Raw genomic sequence first — 26,363 nt, 5'->3', positions numbered from 1 at the left:
TCTGACAGGTGTATGCGGTGTCTGTATATACACTATAGTTCCAAATATGAAGACAATCCAGCGATTAGTTCTTGAGATATCGCGGCAACACCGTTTTCTAACTCCAAAAGCAGATTTGCCCGCTGTGACCTTGACAATGGGGTCAAGGTCACCAAAACCGACTGGTGTCTGCGGTGTCTGTATATACACCATAGTTCCAAATATGAAGACAATCCAGTGTTTAGTTCTTGAGATATCGCGGCAACACCATTTTCCAACTCCAAAAGCAGATTTGCCTGCTGTGACCTTTAAAATGGGATCAAGGTCACCAAAACCGACTGGTGTCTGCGGAGTCTGTATATACACCATAGTTCCAAATATGAAGACAATCCAGTGTTTAGTTCTTGAGATATCGCGGCAACACCGTTTTCCAACTCTAAAAGCAGATTTGTCTGCTGTGACCTTGAAAATGGGATCAAGGTCACCAAAACCGACTGGTGTCTGCGGAGTCTGTATATACACCATAGTTCCAAATATGAAGACAATCCAGTGTTTAGTTCTTGAGATATCGCGGCAACAAACAGGTGGGACGTACGGATGGTCGTGAATACTATATCCCCCGCTTCGCGCTTTCGCGCGGCGGGGGATAACAACCAGTTGAAAATGTAGAACGCAGTGCCATTATATTGTTGTGGATATTTTATACACCCTGTCTTTTCAAAGGGTCACAGTATCTACACTAAAACAGTAGTTCCATTAAAGGGATATTTGTGTTTTGTGCTCTTTTGTAAAAATGGTAAACTAAAAAATGGTAAAGCAATACTGCCAAATTGTTTTAAGACAGCTGAATGGATCAAAAACCTACACATCCTTCCTGTAGACTGGCTGGTCAAAGTTTGCTCATGGTTGACCTGACGCGACCTTCTTTGGGGGTGTTATCAGATGTTCTTGCAGTGAGAGGTATTGGCCGGAGTAAAAGTTGTGAATTTAAGGACATTGCAGAGAGGTATTGGCCGGAGTAAAAGATGTGATTTTAATGACATTGTAGAGAGGTATTGGGTGGAATAAAAGGTGTGATTTTAATGACATTGTTGTTCACTAGTACATACACTGTGCAGAAACGTCAAGATTCTATACCTCCACTCAAAGAAACAATATAAATATAAAACCTTCCTGAATGAATAATCCACTGAAAGTCACTTATCTGTGATTGCTTTACTTCCAAACTGGTACTACAGATGTTTGGCCTGCCAGAAAATACATTGTAAAACGGTATCTTATTATCAGTACTTATTTATGGGATAAAAATTTGAAGGCTTTGTAGGCAAACCATATGATTCTATGGTGCCTTGTCTCTTTCATTCAAGATTATGGTAAATTATTGACAGAAAAGTGTTTAAGATTTACCTGCATTCATGCACGCATGCATGAATCATTTCGTAACCAACAGTAACATTACCAAGTATGAACAAAAACATGTGGCAAATAAGTTATGACGTGTTCCAAATCAAATTAGTTGCCATTTTGAGAGCTGGATTTGTAGATTTTTTCATGTGAACCTTAACTGGTATGAAAACACTTTTTGTATCCTGTAAGGGAATTGTAAAGATGACATGAATGTACAGTTTTCTCTTTAAAGTTTGTAATCTTGGAAATGTCTGGACAATAAATTGATAATTGTTTAACAGGAAGCACAATAACAGCCTAACCTAAATGAACCTAACCTACGTATATACCAAGTACGTACACTGTCTTGTCAGCACCATGCTTGTCACACGTCGGGATCCACTTCTCCATGACAACCACATAGTTACCATGGTTACCATGCAGAAATAACTTTATTCACCAGGACAAATTCAAATGTGTTTATAAAAAATAATTATTGAGATAAGGAAGCATTAAAAGACGTGCCCCCAAAGTCTAATGGTACTACATGTATTTTAAATATACCCCCTTCCACCGAATTGGGGGTTCATTAAATTGTTTAGATGTATGAATAGCATGCACGAATAACGTCTGAACAGTGAGCAGGAAAGAATCTTGTAAATTTCTCCTTGGCTATCAATGTGGGATTCTTGCTTTTCAAATATCCATGGGAGATAACCACTTGTGGTTTTCATGTCTAGATGTAGTGGTGGTAGAGTGCCGTTCCTTGTTTCAGTGTTACCAATGTTAGATATATCTGCATGACCAATTCCTGCATCAATCTAAAACTGCATGAAATCAAGTCCCCAAAATATAGAAAGCCTGCAGTGGTCAAATGGATACTGGGGCAAAAAGGAGACTGCAACATCATTCAGATACGGGATGATCACTCTCTAACCTACTTGGGTGACAGGTCACGTAACTTAGCACTAAACATCATAGAATGGCCTAAATATTGATGTTGTTTCACAAATACAATCGTTTGCACAAATCGCTCTACAGCACTGACAGCAAGGGTATAGATCATGACCCATCAGTCACAACTAAGATGTGTAAATAAACACACTGTAACCATGGCAACAAATATATACAATATGGCAGGATGAGTTTAACACAGTAAAAACATTGAAGTGAGTGACAGCAATGAATAAAAGGCTTAGAAAAACCAGCACATTCTGCAGTAAAAAGGCTAAAATGTAAAAATATTGTGGATATCAGTTAGTTAAGAAGCTTAAAACATTTTTGATTTTTATGGTGCTCCCAAACTGCAGAAGTACATGATTACCGGTATACAATGTCTTTATATAGACTTAGATTCTACACTTTCTTTCAAAAGATGATATTCAGTTGACTAAGAGAGTATCATCAGGCAAAAAAAAGAATGTGTGCACTTCCTGTTTCAGCCCTTTCAAAACTCTGGTAGGTGGGTTGTTATGATTTTAAAAAGATTTTTGTTTCTTTACAAATCAGAAATTTGCAGTAAGTCAGTTAAAGCCTTCTTCCACATGAAGATACCGACTGGTGTTTCTATAGTGAAGCCAGTGGGACGAAATACTGACAATACCAAGATGGGGGAAAAATGGACAGTGCAACTTGAGAAAAATGAGAAAATGTTCAGGTTTAAGGATTTCAGAGTCGGTCTGGAAAGCAGAAACACACATACTTTTTCATGCCTAGAAACTCATGGAATCATGCACCGGTTACAGTTGGTAGGATATTCCTGGGGTCCTATCAGGAACTTAAACTTACATGTCTCTGATCATTTACCACACTGGTAAACTTTCAGGCTTAAAGAGGGACTATGCTTGGGCTGGCAATCCTGGTACTTGCTACTAGTAGGTTTCATTCGAGTAAGCCAAGGACAACTTTGTCTGCGAACTGAAATTCTATGACGTATATCAACCTAGTTAATGACACCAGTTACCCAGACAATGTGTCAGTTTTACACAGGGCACCGACTACAACAGTAAACCTGGAGGACGTGGGAACCTGGCAATGGAGCAAGTCCCTCTTTAAATTCATGCTTACTTCCACACAACTACTACAGTAACTTTATTCCTGAACTTCAACACAAAGACAAACCGACAGACTGTGGGATATGCACCAAGTAGCACTATACATTACTATGTCCCACCGAATTACTGCCGACCCATCCACAGAAAATGAACAGCAAGTTAAAGAGGAGACAACTCAGCATCTGATTCCTGAATTTTGGAAGGGTTCATTCCCTTCTAGTTCTTTTCCGCATTGATGCCATCTCGGCTTCACTTCCACGTTTACTGTGCTTCAGATGCACCTGCGACTGCGCAGTTAGCTGCAGTTTTATCGCACTTGTGTTTAGCTTAGATGACGTTAGCAACTTCTTCAGGCCCTTCATCTTCTCACTGCGGAGAGACAAAGAAACTGGGTCCAAGCTTGCTAGAATGTCGACCTTGGTCCCAAGGTCATCTGGTGCTGGTTGAGAATCTGTTTCCTTTCTGCACAGCATCATGTCAGCAGGGCTTTCAGCTTTCAACATGGTTTCAACCGTCAGCCCCATGAAGGGTGTGCCATTCGATTTTGTACTAAGAAATTCATTAATTTCTACTCTGGGCTCGGAGGATGTGGAGGTGGCTATAGCAGTGGCTGTTGTTGTGAAAGGCTCACCCCCTCCTAACAAATAATCCTTGTTCAAAATAGACTCACTACAGGCCTGAGCTAAAGCTGCAATGTTGGGATTGGGCGTGTCATTCTGTCCTTCTTCTCCGACCTTGGAAACAAGTTCCTCGATCGTTGATTTAATTTGATCATCGTCACTCTTACCATTCACACTGACCCCATTTCCGTTACTTTTCACATCATTCTTTGTTTCCGCATCATTCGCTGCTTTCTTTCGGCCCCGTCTCCCTCTCCCAACAGGAGCCGTTCCGTCACTGTGTGATGCTCTTCGTGTTGATTCACGTTTAGCCTTCGGTTCTTGGTTCTCTTCTTCTTCATCATCATCGTCTCCATCAGACGCTCCAACATCCAGGAAACTTCGAACGCGGGGATCAAACTTTGAGAGCGTGTACACTAAGTGCTGCGCCCAACCTACGTGAAGCACTGGCGTAGAGCTTCCCTCTTCCCACTCGCAGATACCGTCATAAAAGCGTAAAATGTCCTTGTATACCTCAGGATCTTGCAGAAGTGGACGTGTCTCTGAATTTCTGTGTAATTCACTTGCTACGCTTCTGACAATGTTTGGAACAAGTTCATTGGCTATCTCCAGGAACTCCTTGTAGATTTCTTCATCTTCACGGTTGTAGTTGAAGCTGCAAGAAAGGAACCAGTGTCAGACAATCAAACACAATGTAGGCCTGCCATGTACATCTCACCCAACCTGGTTCACACTGCTGTCAGACAATCACACACAATGTAGCCTTGCCATGCACATCTCACCAAACCTGGCTTGTATAGCTGTCAGACAATCACACACAATGTAGCCTTGCCATGCACATCTCACCCAACCTGGTTCACACTGCTGTCAGACAATCACACACAATGTAGCCTTGCCATGCACATCTCACCAAACCTGGTTCGTATAGCTGTCAGACAATCACACACAATGTAGCCTTGCCATGTACATCTCACCCAACCTGGTTCGTATAGCTGTCAGACAATCACACACAATGTAGCCTTGCCATGCACATCTCACCCAACCTGGTTCGTATGGCTGTCAGACAATCACACACAATGTAGCCGTGCCATGTACATCTCACCCAACCTGGTTCGTATAGCTGTCAGACAATCATCACACAATGTAGCCTTGCCATGTACATCTGACCCAACCTGGTTTGTATAGCTGTCAGACAATCACACACAATGTAGCCTTGCCATGCACATCTCACCAAACCTGGTTCACACTGCTGTCAGACAATCACACACAATGTAGCCCTGCCATGCACATCTCACCAAACCTGGCTCGTATAGCTGTCAGACAATCACACACAATGTAGCCTTGCCATGCACATCTCACCCAACCTGGTTCACACTGCTGTCAGACAATCACACACAATGTAGCCCTGCCATGCACATCTCACCAAACCTGGCTCGTATGGCTGTTAGACACACACAATGTGGCTCACACTTACCTCTTGACAACAGTGCTGGAATCAGCCCATGCTTGTATGGCATCTTTGTAGACGCAATGATACACACTGTGTCACACTTACCTCTTGACAACAGAGCTGGCATCAGCCCATGCTTGTATGGCATCTTTGTAGGCGCAATGATACACACTGTGTCACACTTACCTCTTGACAACAGAGCTGGCATCAGCCCATGCTTGTATGGCTTCTTTGTAGATGCAATGATACACACTGTGTCACACTTACCTCTTGACAACAGAGCTGGCATCAGCCCACGCTTGTATGGCATCTTTGTAGACACAATGATACACACTGTGTCACACTTACCTCTTGACAACAGAGCTGGCATCAGCCCATGCTTGTATGGCATCTTTGTAGGCGCAATGATACACACTGTGTCACACTTACCTCTTAACAAAAGAGCTGGCATCAGCCTGTGCTTGTATGGCATCTTTGTAGACGCAATGATACACACTGTGTCACACTTACCTCTTGACAACAGAGCTGGCATCAGCCCATGCTTGTATGGCATCTTTGTAGACGGAATGATACACACTGTGTCACACTTACCTCTTGACAACAGAGCTGGCATCAGCGGTCACTTGTATGGCATCTTTGTAGACACAATGATACACACTGTGTCACACTTACCTCTTGACAACAGAGCTTGCATCAGCCCATGCTTGTATGGCATCTTTGTAGACGGAATGATACACACTGTGTCACACTTACCTCTTGACAACAGAGCTGGCATCAGCGGTCACTTGTATGGCATCTTTGTAGACACAATGATACACACTGTGTCACACTTACCTCTTGACAACAGAGCTGGCATCAGCCCATGCTTGTATGGCATCTTTGTAGACGCAATGATACACACTGTGTCACACTTACCTCTTGACAAAAGAGCTGGCATCAGCCCATGCTTGTATGGCATCTTTGTAGACGCAATGATACACACTGTGTCACACTTACCTCTTGACAACAGAGCTGGCATCAGCCCATGCTTGTGTGGCATCTTGGTAGACGCAATGATACACACTGTGTCACACTTACCTCTTGACAACAGAGCTGGCATCAGCCCATGCTTGTTTGGCATCTTTGTAGACGCAATGATACACACTGTGTCACACTTACCTCTTGACAACAGAGCTGGCATCAGCCCACGCTTGTATGGCATCTTTGTAGGTGCAATGATACACACTGTGTCACACTTACCTCTTGACAACAGAGCTGGCATCAGCCCATGCTTGTATGGCATCTTTGTAGACGGAATGATACACACTGTGTCACACTTACCTCTTGACAACAGAGCTGGCATCAGCCCATGCTTGTATGGCATCTTTGTAGACACAATGATACACACTGTGTCACACTTACCTCTTGACAACAGAGCTGGCATCAGCCCATGCTTGTATGGCATCTTTGTAGAGTTTCTTCCTGTACAGGAATCCCCCGAGATATGTGTATGGATAGACATGCTGGTTGTTGTAATTCTTCTTGCATGATGTGATGGCCTCCTTGAAAAGTTCCAAAGGCGGCGGTCGACCAGGTGAGGTAGATATCTCCTCCAAATCTCCCAAGTTGCCAAGGGCCATGGGATACCTGTAGAGAGGGGACATTTAGCTTACAGCTTTCACTGACTACACATTTGATCAAATAACACACACAATAACGATATACAGTTACCTTGGAACCAAGCTTGGCAAACCTAGTCAGGGTGGAAGGAATACTTTGAAATAAGATGAGCTATCAGTCAGTCAAGTATAAGACAATCTGAGCTGACCACATATCTACAAAGGGATAAATAGGGCTCAATTTAAGGAACTTGATTTTACTTGCACAAGGTGCAAGTTGGCATGAAGAGCTAGTTGCACCAGACCAGGGGTGAAAATTTAAAATCCCTATCGGACATTTGCATTTAGGCCACGCCCCCTTCAAATAGCGTATTTTAGTACGACTTTTCACACACATTACAAGTTTACGTACTCATAATATGATGAATTATGAATTGTTTCAATTTAAATTGTTTAATTCACCGGACAATTAATAACAAATAATATCATTTTAGATATACATGGAAAACATACGTTTGTTTCTGTTATAATAACGATCTGTTAACGTAGTGAACGGTCTAATTAATATTCATGAGTCTGCTCAAGTGTACGCATTGTAACATTTGGATCGAGACTATTATCCCATATTTGGTTATCACGTGACCACACAGGAATTTATTTTTTTTAAACTAAAGATTTCTTTAAAAACAAGACAGATAATTTAATCAACAATACTAAAATATCGTTGATAGCAATAGTTATTTGAATACTTTTTTCATCTGTACTTAATTAATGACCATAAAAAAATTGGATATCGATCGTCTGAGAAAGCAAAATGGCGGTCAATCAAGATTCAATATACGACTAGCTACTGAAAACAATAAAATCTGCAAATCCTCATTGTATGTCAACCAAGTGAATGTCGTTAGCCACGACTTACAAAATGATTGTCCAGACTTTGAGGGTTTGGCAGATCCGCTCGACTGATCTGCATCGGTCGACTGGCTGTTGTCACGCTTTCGCTTCTTGTCTGAGGTTACATATCGTAGCATTGTGAGGATAATGAGGTACATCGATGATGCAAGGTATTAATGTACAGTTGTAAACACCTTTCAAATAACAAGATGTTCTCAGTAATTAATCCTCGATTAATCAGTGTCAACTCAGTTTATTGCCTATTACAGTGATTGACTGATTGGACTATCATGTAGGTACGATGTATTTACAGCAATCAAAACAAACAAAGCTTGTCAGTGTAGTTTATCTTCATTGTGTTGCAACTGCAGACAGAAACTACTCAGTCCTAACTGTTGATCATGTCCGGTCAAAATTTAAGAATGTCCGGACAATACTTTTTAAAATGCCCGGTAAGCAATATTTTAAAACGGAAATTTGAGATTCCCAATCGGACATGTCCGGTGCATATGACGGTTTCCGGACCCCTGCACCAGACAAAACCAATTTGCGCTCAGGTCCCATAAATAATCAAAATTGAAACATATTTGCACCAACTTCTGTATATGACTGTAGATAAGCCGATCTCATGGATAAGCTGAGGCATTAACTTTGTTCTTGAAATCTGTATCAAAATGTAATGTGCAGTAGAAAAGCCGGACTTCCAACCTTAAACCATGTCTCGTCATGATCTGTCATCGAAAATAGAATATCAACAAATCCATATTTAATTACACAAGTTAATCCTGTCGTTACACCATTGGTAATAAAAAGTGTTCATTGTATATCTGGACTCATGTTTGTAATCTACGTGATCTATTTTATTAATCATAATCAAACTTTCATTTAATAATATTTACATAATTTTGGTGAAATCATGTGTTCCTCTGATACTTACAACTTCCATTTGCCCTGGTCCGCTTTACCAACATATCGTTATTTACAGCAACCACGATCATATTACCGCTATTGACACTTTGAAACCAACCTTAGTTGACAGAGAATGGATACGTATGTCATAACCGCCATACTTTGACTTGTTAAAAGTAATACAACTAAATGTCAACATTGTTTCTGCAATGGAAATAGCAAGATCGCGTCAAACCTCAACGGTGATTTGTCAAATTGTTCCTTGCGAATAAGTGCTACTGCACAATCAAGGTTACAGTTAACGTTATATTGAAGATATATAGTAAAACCTCCAATTAAAATAAAACAACATCAGAATATATTATTCGTAGTAAAATAGTAGTTTAAGATACAATTTTTTCAATCAATGCATCAAAATTCTTTTCCGTTATATTATTGGGTATGTTTTAACGTCATCGCAGGTAGATTGGGAGAAAATGTGTCTACAGCTGAATGCTATTTCACAGAGTAATCATTATCCCTGCGTATAAAACAATGCCTAGCATAACAAGAAATACAATCGAAACGATAAATTATCATGTATAGTGATGTTTAATTGCAAATTTCACATTTTCATTGACCAAGTTTGTTAAAGCGCTGTTCAGTCACCTGATGTAGTTTTTTTACCAAAAGAAAAAGAATTTGATGAAATTGTAACTCACACATAAGCCGACCCCTTTCTACAGAATCTATTCTGTCAAAATTCGGCTTATCTACGGTCATATACGGTAGTTAAAATCTCATATCTCTGATGACTGTGTCATGTATTATGAATTAACTACACAAAACACATAGAATTGTAACATAGTGTGGTAAATAAAGGTTAGAGGTACTGCATTTATTCGAAGATCAATGTTGGACAAGTAAGGGTTTGTCAAGCAAACATTTGAATATGTGCATGTAGATAAAAATATAAGGATGCATTTTTCAATAATAGGTTGCACTGGTACATGTTTTATAGCTAAATCGAGCCCTTATAATACAACATATTTGAGAAATTAAAGCAACTAGAACAAAAGAACTTCTATACCGGACGGACCTCTGTGCATCACGTACGTGGGTTATGTCCAGTGATATAACACTATATTGTGAGGTCTACTGAATGAGGTTTATCTGTGTTCCAGCTGTGTGATGATTGGCTCAACTTACTTCGCTAGATGACCTTTATCATACAGCAGCCACAGTAATTCCTGAAAAAGGGAGAACAAAACCACATCAAAAGCAGTCTCTAATTATCTTCTTTAGGTCCAAAAAAATAATATTATTTTAAGCCTTAGTTGTACTCTGATAGCGGATGGGTACAGCATGATTGTTATCCTTTATTTAAATCTTCCTGTTCATTGGTTGATCTTCCATGGTGTCTCAGACAGTGAGAGAATGCTATTTTATGCCAATTGCCATGAGCTTAACTCTTTCACTAGTTTCAGCTACTTCATGTCAGACCCCGCTGGCCTCAAAGTTGCGACGAAAACGGTCACCGGTGCGACCTAAATTTCAATTTGCCTAGTGTCTACTGTCTAAAATTCAGAGGTAGCCAACTTGCTCAAAGCAATATTCCAGCAATATCACACCTGATAACTGGCTTCAAACTTTGTTCCCAATTGGAGAATCAAACCCCAGCCTTCGGCGTGATGAGCAAAAGCTTTAATCCCTAGACTACCACATCGTCCACAATAGAAAAAGGTGAGCATGGCACAAAGTACCACAATACACTGATCCACACAACATCCTTCTTTTCCTTGTTGTCATTAAGAGAAATCTACATGAATATAGGATGTTACTCTCATTCCAATGAATACCAAAATTTGAATGTTTCTTGAGTAACCTTGTTCCACCTCTGATAATACACCCACACTGAAAGCATCCATAAGTAGTCTGAGTGAGTGAGTGAGTGAGTGAGTGAGTGAGTGAGCGAGTGAGTGAGAAAAAGCCCGAAGTGATGCAGGTCTCAGACGTTTACCACTTTGGTGAAACCCACGAGCATGGGTATGGTGCTGACAAACCTAGAAACATAATCGGGGCTAACCAGGATTCGAACCCACAATCATAGGTTTCTGGCGTGTCCGAGGGACGCAACTCTGCACAGCGAATCCAGCGCCTTAGACGACTGGGCCCCCCGTGCCCCCCATAAGTAGTCTGAACAGTATACTTGAGCATGTAGTTTTGGTGAATAGAAAAATAAATTAAAATAGCAGCTCCAATTACATTCTTTGGTCTCATCGTTGGTGTACCTAGAATGCAGGGAATTCCCGGGTCTGCCTTTTTTCGAATCCCGGGATTCTCAGACATAAATTTGAGTGGTGTAAGGTATGAACACTGGGGGCCAGTCGACCTGTTACACACTTCACTTGATTTCCAAGAATTTTATCGATGTCACATCATTGCACAATAATGTGTCCTGCTTGTCTAATATTTGCTAAAGGGAGGCACATATGTAATTCTTTTTTAAATCACTGAAACTAACTCCAACAACTATTCAACCTTTAAACCAAGGATCATTAGGACAAACATGATGCACAAATATGAACTGAATCCTGCTGTCTACAGACCATAATATTTGTTTCACCTTTCGAAAAGGAATTTTTCAATTAACATATACCATTTGTGCTGATGAAAAGTACAGTGAAAGATTATTCCTAACAAAACTGTTCAGATGTGAATAAATTTCCGCACTCAGCAATATTCCAGCTATATCACAGCAGCCATTATCAAAATAAGTCTGGACCAGACAGTCCAGTGATCGATAGTGTAAGCAATGATCAATGACGTCAGGGTACAATGACATACAATCAACCAAGTCACCGAGCCTAACTATCTGATCCATGAAGTCGCCTCTTACGACCAGCATAGGTTGTTGGGGAGCAATTCAAACCCCGAATCCTCATGGGGCCTATATTACATTTGAAATAATATATTTTTAAATTGTCAGAGGGAAAGGCTATTTGGCATCATTGTAAGTGTGCATACCTGCTGCAGGGTTGCTTGGGAGCAATTCAAACCCGGAATCCTCATGGGGCCTATATTAAATTTGAAATAATTTTATTTTTAAATTGTCAGGGGGAAAGGCTATTTGACATCATTGTAAGTGTGCATACCTGCTGTAGGGTTGCTTGGGAGCAATTCAAACCCGGAATCCTCATGGGGCCTATATTAAATTTGAAATAATTTTATTTTTAAATTGTCAGGGGGAAAGGCTATTTGACATCATTGTAAGTGTGCATACCTGCTGCAAGGATCCCATCTCCACACTGTCCATGGTGGCGTTTAAAGACGGATTTATTCCAGACACAATGGCTGCTGTCTCCATGTGCCGGCTGCACACCACGGGCTGGCCATTCAGGTATAACCAACTCTTCTCTGTAACGCCAACGTTGATTGGCTGACCTCGCTTGTCCTCATTGCCCTTGCCTAGCAACAGATGCACAACATGACAACAGGATTAAAGGAATAACAATGTACATGTTCTACCTGGCTAACACTTTGTCACAGGAATAAAGTCATCTTATTTAAGATATAAAATATAAACCAAATGGGGCACAGAACAATGCTAAATTTCAGCCTCAAGCAGTGGCAAATCTAGACTTACCAAATTATACTAGCCTTGAGTTGATTTCCTTTTTTAACATATTCTCTAGAGTCTGGGAGACAGACGAATGTTCTACTAGCAAGGCAAAATGTTATTAGATTATTCTGAGAAATTGGTAACAGACACACACATATATACTGAGAATCATCGGGTCATCGATCTACGTAAATGGGATCGATGACATGCATCAACCAAGTCAGCGAGCCTGACCTGGCGTTAAACAACAGACCAACCAACTGTATGTGAGACCACTGGCCCATACACAAGATTTGTATGTTTGTTTGTTGTTTAACGTCGCACTCAGCAATATTCCAGCTGTATGACGGCGGTCTGTATATAATCAAGTCTGGACCAGACAATCCAGTGATTGTCATTGAGCATCAATCCATGCAATTGGGATACGATTACATGCATCAACCAAGTCAGTGAGCCTGACAACCCTATCCCCTTAGTCGCAAGCATGGGTTGCAGAAGATTATTCTACCCCGGATCTTCACAGGGCCCTATACACAAGAGCAACTTAAGGGACGGAAATTAACCAATAATGTCAACTAGCCAGAATAATGCAACATATAGCAATACGCCCAAAATATTTGAAATTCTACTAGTCCTTAGAATACCTTCATACTAAAGGGCAAGTAAAATGAAAAAAAAGAAAGATCCGAGGTAGAATAGGTCTTTAGCAACTCATGCTGGTCATAAAAGACGACTAACGGGATTGGGTGGTTTGGCTAGCTGACTTGGTTGATGCATGTTATCGTATCCCAATTACGTAGATCGATGCTCATGATGTCAATCACTGGATTGTCTGGTCCAGACTCGATTATTTACAGACCGCCGTCATATAGTTGGAATATTTCTAAGTGCTGTGTTAAACAACAAGCAAACAAACATCTTCTATCAAATGTAAATCCAAATCGTTGACTTTTTAATTACACATACATATATTCCGTGTTCCACAGTTAACTTTGACATGCATGTACAGACTTTTGCCAACCCGCGACGATAAAAAGCAAATTAAGAATTTGTCAAATACAACTCAGTTCCTAACTCATATACACAACTAGATTGCAAACTATTTAACTGCCCATGAGTTATTCTTACTCATATCCTTAACACTTTGTTTACAATTTGAACATTGCTCACTTCCTGAAAGTGACAAGGCAAAACCAAAACCGAAACTAAACACGACATTCTTGACAGAAGCTGCCAACATGACTATAAGCACAATCCAAGACATAAAGCATTTCGTATGCTTATGGTTTTTTGTGCTACAGGGCAGAGCTCGAGACAAGCTTTTGGTTATTTGGGGATTATTTAGATTGGCAATCCACATTTTTTAGAGGGTATTCAAATATTTTTTACCCACCTGTTTCCTGATATTTGGGTATATTAACTTGAAAACCTGTTTCGTAAGAAACCCTGCAATTCAATAATTCATTTCATGCGGCTCACTCTCCAGGAAGCCATTTTTGTTTGCAAAAAGGCATTGTAAGAAAGGCACTATTTTAGTGTAAATTGGAATAATTTAAGAAGAAAAAAACACCCACACTGTCAGAAGAGGACACAATCAGCCACCCAATCCCCTTTTTAGCCACCCCCTAGAACAAGCATGAGATATTGGGGACCTATTCTGAGTCACACTCACAAGGCCAAGTTTGTAATGACTGACGTGTGTTCAGATCTTCTCTTGCAAAGTATCAAAAGCGCCTGGACACCCTTCCAACTCTTTCTAAATTTGTATTTTTCTCCTCAAAATTATGTATGTACATACGATTTGAATAAGATGTAACAAGCAACATTATTTTAATTAAATATACTTTTCAAGCTATATGACAGCAGCCATAAATTGTCAAGTTTCGACGAGACAATCCACCGACTGATATCATGAGCAAAAGATCCATGCTGTCTGGATATGATGGGACACTACCATCCAAGTCACCTGATTCGTTAAGTCTCCTCTTATGACTAGCATAGGCTGCTGGTGACATTTTCTAACCTGGAACCCCAAGTGGGTCAACTGTATTCACTAAAACAAAATTGTCCCCATAAAAGTGAACCTGTAATTACCATGCCATGTGACTTCAGCTGACTCTGTCAAGTCCTTCCCGAACACAACCCATGCATGGTCCTCGGACAGCGCCAGGTGTACATCGTTCAGACGCAGAACTTGGCAGGCTGCCACAACCGCAAATGCAACACCAAAACAATCTAGCTTGTTTCCTGGAAAAAGAATAAAGGGCTACTTTAACTCACAATTCTTGTCAAATTAGTTTTAGGAATCAGAAGAAAGAAAGGGTCAGTGAAGCTGAAAACTGCTTTTGACCAACACTGATACCAGTCTCGATCTGTGACACCTGCAAAAGAAGCAGGTTGTGTTAATTCAGGACAATCAAACCATGATTTGATAAAGACAAAAAGTTGCGAGTTTTTTTAATGTAATGGCAACAGTCTGTTGTTTCTTGGCAGCTGAGAACAGGCAAAGTTGCCTCCCTTACACAGTTCTTGTAGGACAACAAGAATTATATTTGTTTTCTTTTTGCAATAACAATATGACACATGTCACATGTGCAAAGTAGACTCAAACAAACTTCAGTGGTAATACGCTAGAGCTAAAGATGTGCGGTATTGTCGGTATATCGGTAAATTGAGGTTTATTCTTTCCTCGGTACATTTGACAATATCATTTTTTCATGCTTGATGTGGGGTGGTGGGGTAGCCTAGTGGTTAAAGTGTATTTATTGACTGAGTAAACATCATGTTGTACCAGCATCTTGTTTTGTTTCATTTATGAACTTCAATTCATACCTTAATGTATCAGATTGCTGCTGAATTCAAAATCTAACATTATACAATATTGTCGTACGAATCACAATACGGCCTTGTGCATTGCAAAATATTGTGATACACTTTAAACCTCCAATACCCATCCCTAGCTAGGGCATCTATGTGCTTAATGAAACTTTTCTGTTGTAATAATAAATACATCATCGAAACAACTTGTGCAGACAACTTGATTAGGAGGAAGCTGATAACAGATGAATGACAACAACTGCTAAACTGGTTGTGTTGTCACCAACAAATGGAAAAGGCATGGTACATTCTGGAATAAAACTTGGGGCCCCCCGTTGGTAATAAACCACATATAAGAAAGACATGCTTTTGAGCCATGTTAGAACATGAAACACCTGAGGGTGTACGATATGTTGTCAAAGTCAATATAGTTTAAATTACCAGTAACCACTGGTAACCGGAGTTAGTAATTGGCACTAGTCCTATAGTTCTTGCCAAACTGCCCAATAGTTAAGGTATCGTAAGGACTAGTAGAAATTTGCCCTTTTTAAGGGTTTTGCTATATGCTATCATTATAAGGACTAGTCGTCTAAAACTATTAGTTTCTAACGCTGGGTAACAGGTCTTGGTAATTACTACAAAGAACAATACATAACTGTCTATGTTTACAGATATCCCAACTCTTTCCGTAAAATGCTCAACTGAAATTCCATCCTCCTGTAAATATAGATTTTGCAACAAAACAGTATTTAAATGTTAAATGTTAACGTACTGTCATTAATTCTTCCTTTTAGAAATAACATCTTCTAAATAATATTGGATGATATATATTTTATGTTACTTCTTCAGATTAATGCACCTTGAACAGCACTGGCCCGGTATAAGGGAGGGAACTCTGGGAGTTTTAGCAATATGGATTATATAACATGTATTTACCAGACGTAGAATGCTAAATTGTTCACAAATACAAATTTAACTTTCAATGCAACAACACATATTTACACCATGTTCATAGACATGATCTAGGCCTACAGTGTTGAGTTTACATATCACCATCAAGACAATTAGAGGAAATGATTAATCAATATTTCAAAATGCTGTTGCTCTAATAAATTGTATATTAACTCAACAAGGACTTAAAATGTTGTGACAGAACATATAAACATGATAAGAAATCAAGGTAAAGCTATGAATGTCAATAACAACAAGGAACACCTCAATCTCACATAAGCTACAAATGAGGTAGGTACAATAACACGTTTCTCAGGAAGAATATTAAATAATGATTCATTATCCAATGTTATCAGCTGCATGTCATTGCTTTATTACCAAGCACATTTTATTTATGACAATATGAGTAATGTTGGTGATCAATAACGAAAATCATAAATTAACTCCAACCCTCTCTATTAAACAGTCCTTTTTATTTCCCAGTTACGAAATGTACCAGTAACTAAACGCTTAAGCAAGCAATCAATAACTAAGATGTGCGCGTCCACCGACCTCGGGTTTATTATAATATTAAAATATAGCAATATGATAATGAGGAACTCTTTACTCAATCGATGGTCTCTGCTAGTGTGAATCGTCATAGGCAAATGGTAGTGCACCGGCTGCGCACTAGAATTACTGCGCGCAAACTGACAGGTGTCGTCTATAAACAAAATCAAGACTATGAAGAAACGACATCATGGCAACTCATTTAGTCACAAAGATTTCATAGATAAATGATTAAAATTCACATCGGTACACCGAAATCCATACGATTTTAATTAGATTGACCACAGCATGAGATCGCATGTGAGGTACTTACCCGTCAGAAAGCTGTAGAGAGATTGGAGGTGTGCTTTATCCTTGTAGTAACTGCGCGTTAGCGAACTCCAAATAACGTCTGACACCTTCTTCACTAACTCTCGTGAGGAATACTCCCCAGTGTTGTTTGACAGATCAACAGAGCTCTTGACAAGCGTCACAAATTTAGTGTAGAGCGCTTCAACTGTAGAAAGTTCGATCACAGGAAAGATCGGTTCCAAACCTTTGGCTTTATCGTCCCGTGATGACACTGCTCTGTTGAGTGTCAGTGTATTTTCAATACACCCCAACACAATTGACAATAAAGCCAGGTTGGGCTCTTCGGAATTTGCCAGTTGATCTCTAAATAAGTCGACAGCAGATTGAATACTTTGTAGAGGGAAATGTTGTTTTTCGCGATCCCGAAAGCCCGCCATCTTGAAGCCGCTTATCGGCTTTCATCGGCCTACGTTCGGATCTTTCCGTAAAATTTGCTTCCGCTTTTCGATGATTGTCGGAAACCAGCGACAACAAGTTACTAGCAAAGAACCGAAATAAAAATCAGTTTGTGGTAGTAAGTCCAAAACACATTAGCTTATTTACAACGTCTATAATGTTCTTAATTATAAAAACATATCTTGCTTATAATGTTTTAACTATCTTATAAATGTATTAACTTGGTTTAATTCATACTAGCATTTCAGGTAATTTGGAGAGTATTTCAACAAGATGGCTGAAAACACGAGTACTGAGAATGCTGTGGAAGGTTCCTCAACCGTTTCTACTGGGAATGGGGATGGAAATCAAGTCCAAAATGGAACAGACCAGTCTGCCCAGGTTCAGCTATTTCTTCTGAGTCTAGATGTGTCTCATTTGTATGACTCATGATGAGAAATCGAAGTCGCGCGTTCGCTTTTCTATCGCTGATTACTCATGTACCTGCCCCGGCTCTTGCAGAATTATGCTCATTATGCTTTCTGAATCATAAATCAGTTATAACCGATTTGTTTAATCAGAGGTTCTTCATAGGCTGAAGAGCAAATCTAAACACGTGTTCACTAATTCTTCTCGAATCAGAAAAGGGGATTTCAACAATTTTTACTAGTCCTAGATTTTAACTAACCCCTCTCATCACAGATCTCGCATGCCTCTTCGATCCTTAGGTTTAGGGTAGGTTAACCCTAACTCGATCAACCACCCCTCTACGAACATTAGGGTTATGTACTCCTTTCCGATTAAACACACCTATCCCACCCTTAGGGTTAGGCACCCCTTATGATCCTTGGAGGGTTAGGTGTGAGGTAGGGTATGGATTAGCTATCCCTTTAAACGAATTAATCCAATGCATTTTGAGGAAACTATTTGATCAAGTTTCGAGTTTCAAGGAGAAAATGGCTACCGTGCATGCACATTAAGGTAAACAATTGGGTGCTAATGACTTGGTAAACAAGCACTCATTCTCTGTGATAGCCCCCGTAGTAGGTGTTGGTTAATTAGATTACCGTATTCGACTTAATAAGGGCACAGGGCGCTCTCAAAATTAGAAATAGGGAGCTCTTATTAGAATATTATTTTGGTTGAAAAAACAGAGTTGAAAGATAAATTTCGAGGTTTATGCTGACGGCCTGATACAATGGATATATTTTTCCAGAATTTAACTGCAGATAATTAAGGGTGCATATAACACGCGAGTGTGTATTATACACGAATAAATAGGTCTTGCATACATTGATCAATCGGAAGGGGTGCTAATTGGGATTGTTCCCTGGTCAATATATTAGCAAATATCGCCGTGGGCGCTTATTACGTCGAATACAGTATTTCATTATTGTTAGCTTCAAGCTGGCAACATGAGTTTGATCCTCACATGTCACCTCCACATGTTCATAACTGTATGAACGACACAATTTGACATTTATACGTTTTTCACAAGACAATTCTTGAAATGACTTAAACACTGATGGACTATTTCCACATTCCTGGGGAAAGCCATTCTTCATAAATATCCTCGCTACAACCCATCCTATTGAACAAAACAAAGAAATGCATGTCAAAACTATGGTAGCATTGACTCGATTCATGTCTAGACTGGCAAGTATCACTATCAGTCTACAGGAATCTATAAATTTAACTTAGTATCTATTTAACACATCTCTTTAATCACCTTTCAATGATCGGCCAATTGATCAATGACGACCCACACTTGTAATCACCACAGGTTCATGAACAACTTCGAAAGTATCTTCCGTCACGTTTATCGTGTCAGTCATTTTGACGTCTCATAATTTATGTATTACATGCGTTGACACTGACTGATTTACTGATGTAGTTCTTAAGAGTGCAGCATTAAACAACAAACAAACAAATCTTAAGAGCCCTTTTTCATATAATGATGATATTATTTAGATCTATTTGTGAGGGCTAAACATTGTATGAACGCCGTCACAAGCTCCAATGTTCATACCGTTTGATCCTCATTCTATGAAGGTTCATACTGAATGAAATCAAACAAAGTGAAAGTCAATTCTTAATTGGCTACAATATCTTAAAATATTTTTGAGACATCTATGTGACCAATATCTTCTTGAATCATGTACCACCACAAGCGTATACATATGTATTACATTGAACGTGAACTTTGAATAAGGATTCCAGATCAAAACCAAAAACTGGTACAGGTTTTTGAAGGCATGATGGCAGACCCAAAAAAACAGCTACCTTTTTTTATTCCTATCTGGACCTACTGATTGTTCCCTTTAGATGAAATAAACTAGAAGCTCTTTTAGAATTCTTGTGAGAACAATCTCTACCATATGCACATGTCAAGGAGACCTTCAGATTGTTAGTCCAACAGGCCCAATTGAGCTACATCAGCACAGTCAAAGTTAGGGCAAATTTACCTCGTCATGCATAAAATGTTATCGAAAGGGTGGTGACAGACACTTAGTGTGGTAATGGGTAGCCATGGTGTCAGTCTACGGACACTGAAAAGTGGCCATGATGCCATTTATCACCACTCTTCCCACTCCATAATCTACAAGATCCCAAGGTTTTTGGAATGTTCAGTATATGGCGTGTACTGTAAACAGCTCAAACATGTATTTTGGCATCATTCCAGCATTTCCAGCATGTTTTACTTTTGGTGTAAGTATTTGGACTAGTAAAAACTTATTTCGATATACCTGGAATGTTTTCAGTAGCCTAAGGCTTTGGACAAGTAGCTAAGGTCACAAACTGAAATGCAAAAGTATAAAAGAAATTATCTAATTTGAAAATTTTAATCATGGTATCCATGGTGTCATGTTACTCAGCAGTTGTAACCAAATTATTAATGTCACTATATATATAAGTGCAATAATGTTTCAACTTGCCTTAACTCTGCTTATTTTGTTTTAGCCTGCACAGCAGCCTGCCCCCAGACAAAACATGTGGTCCATACTGAAGACTCTGGTTGTCCGCATGTTGTTCATCTATTTCATCGCCAGTCTCTTCAAACGTTCACCCCAGACAAACACGACTACTGATGGGACCGCTGGATCATCCATCATGCAGAAACCATCATCAAATGTGTATTCAAAAGACATGAGAATGGTTTGTGGTTTATGTATTTACAAAAAAGCTGGTTTTTAGTGAGAAGATAAATCGGTGATCTTTTGATATGATAAATTACATTCTAAAACAATTAGAAATCTGACAAATATAGTTATTAAACTTATCCTATCTCACTATACGCATTTCTTCTTCGATCTTATGTGGAAACATGCTTGTACAGAGTTTCCAGCCTCTAAAAAAACAATTCACCCTAACACATCCATCACCATGGTCACCACCTAAACAAATGGGTCACACAGTGTAATCCCCTGCATCGCTACTCACTGGAGATGTGTACTGTCAGTGTTGGAGAAGATAGTTTTTTGTTTGTTTTTCATAGTTTTCCATACCACATAGTAGTGATAATGTATTACATCTGGGAATATGAGTAGGAAAGATCGCCCGGACTGCCTGGAGGCATACTTTTTCTACATCATACCCTCAGGATTGATGCTGCGATTGCTGAGGTCGGTGTAGTTCTGACAAGAGGTGCTCTTTGTGTAATCATCTTCCGGATGAATCATTCAGTGTATATCTTCAAAAGTGTCATTGACGTGAGGTGGATCACCGTTCAATGTCCAAGAAATGAAAGGACGCTATCAAGCACAAGTCGTTATCTACCAAGAAGCCCAACCAACCAACTGTCCCCTCCTCCAATGACAGGAGAGTCAGTACTTTTGATTCAGGATAGGATCACGGCTATCTTGTACCTCGTCTCTCATCATGTGGGTTCGGTCACAGCCTTATGACGCAGAGGCGTTCTTTAAACTTGCCATTGGCATGTTGCTTTCAAATCTGTTTGTATCTCAGAGTCTCTTTGCGGACCGCATTCAGGATGTTGCGCAGGATGTTCAGTGGGATACCCTGCATCTACAGTGACAACACTTGGAGGATCAACAGGAGAAAGAGCATCAGCGCCAACACTTAGTTCCCGCCTAATGGGACCTCCGCGAAGTTCTCAGGGGACGATCAAGCTCTTTTCGTGGCAGGGACATAGAATGCCATAGAATGTTTCTACTCACTAATATTTTTCGTCCAGAAAATAGACAGCCTCAAGATTCAGTTCATTTTCAGCATGAAGCATTCAACGCTTTATACCTAGAAAACCCTCCGCATTTCCACATGACGTAATTTGCGCTTCTTTGTACAATCATTCGTCCCGGTGGTTTTATGATTAGTCTCGACTTACAGGACGTTCACCATCACGTTCCTATCCATCGGAATCACTGCCATTTCCTATGGTTTGTTTCAAAGGCTGCAACTACCAATGGAAGGTACTCCCAGGGGATAGTGTTCGAGTCCTACATAGAAGATTACATTCACCCCAATGCAGATCCAAACATCCTATTACAACATCTCAAGTTCTCACAATGTCTTCTCCATCAGCTCGTCAACATAGGCAAGTCCGAGATGACTCCCACTCAACGACTTCTTCTTCTTGACATCCACCTCGGCAAGCTGTTCGTTCCTCCAGATTCAGCACCCCCTGCCGTTGGCACTCAGACAACCGCTCCTGCTACATCAGTGGGACCTGTGAAGATCTGGGGTAGAATAGGTCTTCAGCAACCCATGCTTACCGTAAAAGGCGACTGTGCATGTCATAAGAGGTGACTAACAGGATCGGATGGCCAGGCTCACAGACTTGGTTGATGCATGTCATTGTATCCCAATTGTGTGGATAGAAGCTCATGATGTCAATCACTAGATTGTCTGGTCCAGACTTGATTATTTACAGACTGCTGTCATATAGCTGGAATATTGCAGAGAGTGTGGCGTTTAACAACAAACAAAAACGTCAATGGCAACAGATCCTTGGCCTTCTGAGTTTGGCGCAAGCCCTCCCTTTGAGGGGTTAACTACCCTCCTGATGGCCAGAAACCGATCTCACTGTTGCTTCCCTTGCGTCCACACCTTCAGTGGTGGCTGGTAACATCAAATGTTTGTGACAGATTCTCTATGCGGCCTTTCTCTCGACCAGTGTTCTACCCTCAGGTCCTTCAGAAAGGGTCTGCCGCCAGTCTCCTCACACTGATTTTGGTCCCTTTTTGCCAACACGGAATTGGTTCACCACGTTGGTAAAGTTTGTCCAAAGAAGGTTCCACCGTCTTCCACTACAAGATGACCTACTTCTGTAGCCTCACTCCCATGTGCACCACCTGTCACTTGACACCCTACATCTTTGCGTTTGGTCCATCTACAGAGGTTCCTTCTATTCTCAGCGGGTAGCTAAGACCATCACGGAGACTCACCATTCCTCTACGACCACAATTGGAAGGCATTTGAGGCTTGTTGTCTTGCTTGTGACATCTTTATTTCCACCACTGCTTCTCCGCAACAGATCGCCAATCTATTTGGCCAACTCTGTCATTGCTACTACCACGGGATCGAAGATTCCTAGAGTTGCTGAACTTCAGTCCCTCATTTGGCCCTATAAGTTGGCAGACCAATGATCCCGTTTCTGGCCACTCACTTGAGATGTAAACATCATCCTCTGTCGTTTGACTTCGGTCGAGTATTAGTATGCGACTGCTGCATGCGTTAGCAAGTTCCATGCTCTTGATGTAACTTATGTTTCGTAAACAGTCTGGTTCAAACAGAGAGTGGGATGTTTTTTTCTGGGACTTCGCTTGGATTTTGTCGCAAAAAAACAGCATCCATGAAAACAAGAACGGCTGTTTATGGTCTTGTCACTGGCATCCATCATGACGCTGATGACCTTGAAGATAGCTCCTTATGTTTGGTTTGCGCGCTCCGAATCTACTTGGCAACTTTGACACTCTCAGAAGAGACACTTCATCCCACTTTCAACGTCAGGCTGAACTGAAGTCTCCCATACCACAATCTCCTTTTGGCTCCAGTCGCACATACTATGGGCCTACACTTATAATGGATTGCCGCCCCGATCACATCCAATCCTCACGAGACTTGAGACGTCGCCGCTGCCATGGCCTTGCACAGCAATTGCACCCTGTCCGCCTTTATTATGGAAGGGTGCATTTGGAACTCTGATACAGTCTTCGCTTCCCATTATCTCCGCATGTGGCTGCCTAGTGGTTAAAGTGATTGCCTGTCATGCCAAAGACCCTTGTTCAATTCCCCACATGGGCTCAATGTGCGAAGCCCCTTTCTGGTGTCCCCCTGCCATGATATTGCTGGAATATTGAAAAAATGGATACTCACTCACTCTTTATCTCCGTGACATCTCTGTTACAAACGTCTAGGGCCTTCATCAATTCGGTCCCTTGGTCCTGGCACAGCAGCTGTTAACTGCACACCAGCACAGATAACCAATGCATGTACCTACTCCTGCTTTTATATACAGAATAAGTCTTGGAACTTTGCTTCTGTGTTTATTGTTTTTTTGTTATTCTGGTTCCCAGACTGAGTCCCCAATTGAAGGGTCGATTCGCTCGTCTGTAGAGACTTAGGTCTTCAACATCAAAGTCACCACACAATTCCTCTAGCCTGTTGCTCTGACAGAAGAGAATGACGTGGCAGGGGTGGTCATGTCGCTATTCACAGGATTACAGTTTGGGATCCATTTGTTTGAGTGGTTACCATGGTGATGCAGGGATGTCGTCGGGTGAATTGATTTTTGGAGGCTGGAAACTTTGTTCAAGTACATTTCCACATAGGATTGAAGAAGAAATGCATAGTGTGAGATAGGATAAGTATATAAATATACAATTTATTTTGAAGATTTAAGATTTCGAAGTTTGCTAAACATCTTTGTACTTCGTATCTACCAATCTTCCTTATGCAGGAAAGTAATCAAAGTAATCTCTTGGAGAAATGATTGTAGATGTAGATTGTAGGCCTTTTTTTTAATAAATGTAAAAGAAATATGGTCAAAGTTCTATCTACCATAAAACAAACACTTATTTTACCCATAGTCGGAGTTAAGCCAATATCAGACCACAGTACCAATGAAGACTCTTCTCTTACAATAAAGTTACATCGTCTTATATTATAGCTTGAGTAAGGTTTCTGAATGGAGCAGTAATTTGTAAAAGCCAATACCGTCTTTTCTTGTGTATAATGTACTCTTGTTAGAATAAAATACAGCTGTATAGACATGGTTGCACATGAAGCTTTCAACAAGTTTTAACTTTACTCTTTGTTTCATGAAGTGGTATTTATGTGTGAAATCAGTGTGTTGACTATGTAATATTTGTTTCAGGACATGTATGTATATGTGTCGGAGCAAGAACATTTCACAGACTTCAAGAATCCTGATGCATTGTTTTGGACAAAGCGGGCACTTGTGTATGGAGACTGGACCAGTGGACTGGATGGAGATGGGTCATATGTTCACAGTGATCAGATTAAAGCAACTCCGGTGTGTGCATATTGATTATCTGCTGAAAAATGTAGATTAGCTGACTGATTGTAGAGGAAAAGTGTTTTATATCTTTAATCCTTCCAAGAGTAAAACGTAAGTTTCAGAAGAATGATCAAGTGATGTACATGAGATGTTTGTAGCGGTTAATCTGCATTTATTTTCTGGGCACTGAAAATAATCATCATGCTTTATAGTGCAGTGTGCCTGTGTAGTTTAGAAATTTAAACAAGGGTCACATGTACAGGCTATTGGTATGGAAACTGATCATGCTTTATGGTGCAGTGTGCCTGTGTAGTTTAGAAATTTAAACAGGCTATTGGTATGGAAACTGATCTGAAATTAATTTAGATGATTTTGTCATCATACATGTTTCTTGACAAGGATCAGACACCCATTAACAGGATTTCAGGTCGATTCATTTTCAAGGACGTTGACTCATTGTCATCCAAAATGTCCTGAAGATATTTTTCAATTTTGGTAATGATGTTGAGGAATGTCCTCTATTCCAATGATGGACGCTCAACTTGGTCATATGGACTCGGCTCTTTGCCAACACCACTATCCAGGACTGTTTGGACAAAACCCTCCCGAAGCCTTACTGTTGAGGCACCACTGTCCATGCTGTGCCTACTGCCTTACAATGAAGAATATGAGGGAGTACAGGCCAAGGCGGATGTCCCTGTGGTATCGGGGCACAGACTATAATCTTTTTCAACTGTCTCTCAGTTTCAGTAGTGTCTGTTTGTGAAAGGTAGGGAAGCTAAAGCACTGTGTAGTGTCTATGATATGCTTTGAAGAACACAATGAAAACACATAAGAACAAGGTTCATGTCAGTAATGGAAAATCGTTATGTTTTCAGACCATTCAAAGCAACGGATCAGTGTATCTACATGTCTACTTTGTGAAAGCTGGAAAGTTGCCCGACCCTGACGAGAAGGGGAAATTCTCCAGGAAAACAACAGTGTACAGATCCAAACGTAGGCATATATATATATGTTTGCAAGATTCATATTAACACCAGCGTTTTCGATACCTGTTGTATACTACATACTGAGAATTATATTTGAGAGCACACGGATCCTTTATTCCATAAACAAATCATCCGCATAAAGTCATGATAATACTTCATAAGTCCTTAAGAGCTCCATTTAAAAAAAGAATCACATGTCCAGAAGCTGAAGATTGCAACATCAACCTGAGGTTCTTCCAGTTGAGTTAGTTTGGAGATTTTGAGATATGTGTGATGTATTTCACTCAGTCCTGTATGTCTTAAAATATTCCTTGCATTCAGTAACCTGCATTTGTATGTTTTGAACACATTCATGTTCAG

At 40.2% G+C, this 26,363-nt stretch overlaps 2 protein-coding genes across 2 annotated transcripts in view; one reads left to right on the top strand and one right to left on the bottom strand.

The window, feature by feature from the left end:
• Window positions 1-514: 514 nt before the first annotated feature.
• Window positions 515-17,649, bottom strand: LOC124146478 (menin-like). The gene is made up of 6 exons (XM_046516792.2): window positions 17,122-17,649; window positions 14,586-14,738; window positions 12,153-12,337; window positions 10,079-10,119; window positions 6,891-7,115; window positions 515-4,694 (listed from the first exon to the last, which is right to left on the bottom strand). The coding sequence occupies exons 1-6, from the start codon at window positions 17,534-17,536 to the stop codon at window positions 3,626-3,628; spliced, it is 2,088 nt and encodes a 695-aa protein (XP_046372748.2). The 5' UTR covers window positions 17,537-17,649; the 3' UTR covers window positions 515-3,625.
• A 5-nt stretch (window positions 17,650-17,654) lies between these two features.
• LOC124146479 (cleft lip and palate transmembrane protein 1 homolog) overlaps window positions 17,655-26,363 on the top strand; it is a 32,277-nt gene continuing 23,568 nt past the window's right edge. Inside the window, exons 1-5 of the mRNA XM_046516793.2 lie at window positions 17,655-17,673; window positions 17,804-17,936; window positions 20,496-20,690; window positions 24,871-25,029; window positions 25,893-26,010. Coding sequence (XP_046372749.1) covers window positions 17,829-17,936; window positions 20,496-20,690; window positions 24,871-25,029; window positions 25,893-26,010 — 580 coding nt within the window. The 5' untranslated portion in view covers window positions 17,655-17,673; window positions 17,804-17,828. The remainder of the gene's footprint in view (window positions 17,674-17,803; window positions 17,937-20,495; window positions 20,691-24,870; window positions 25,030-25,892; window positions 26,011-26,363) is intronic.

Source organism: Haliotis rufescens, unplaced genomic scaffold (assembly GCF_023055435.1).
Source record: "Haliotis rufescens isolate VD_foot unplaced genomic scaffold, xgHalRufe1.0.p SCAF_3, whole genome shotgun sequence".
Taxonomy (NCBI): Eukaryota; Metazoa; Mollusca; class Gastropoda; order Lepetellida; family Haliotidae; genus Haliotis; species Haliotis rufescens.
Note: the sequence above shows the minus strand (reverse complement) of the source record. Positions and strands in the feature narration are given on the sequence as shown.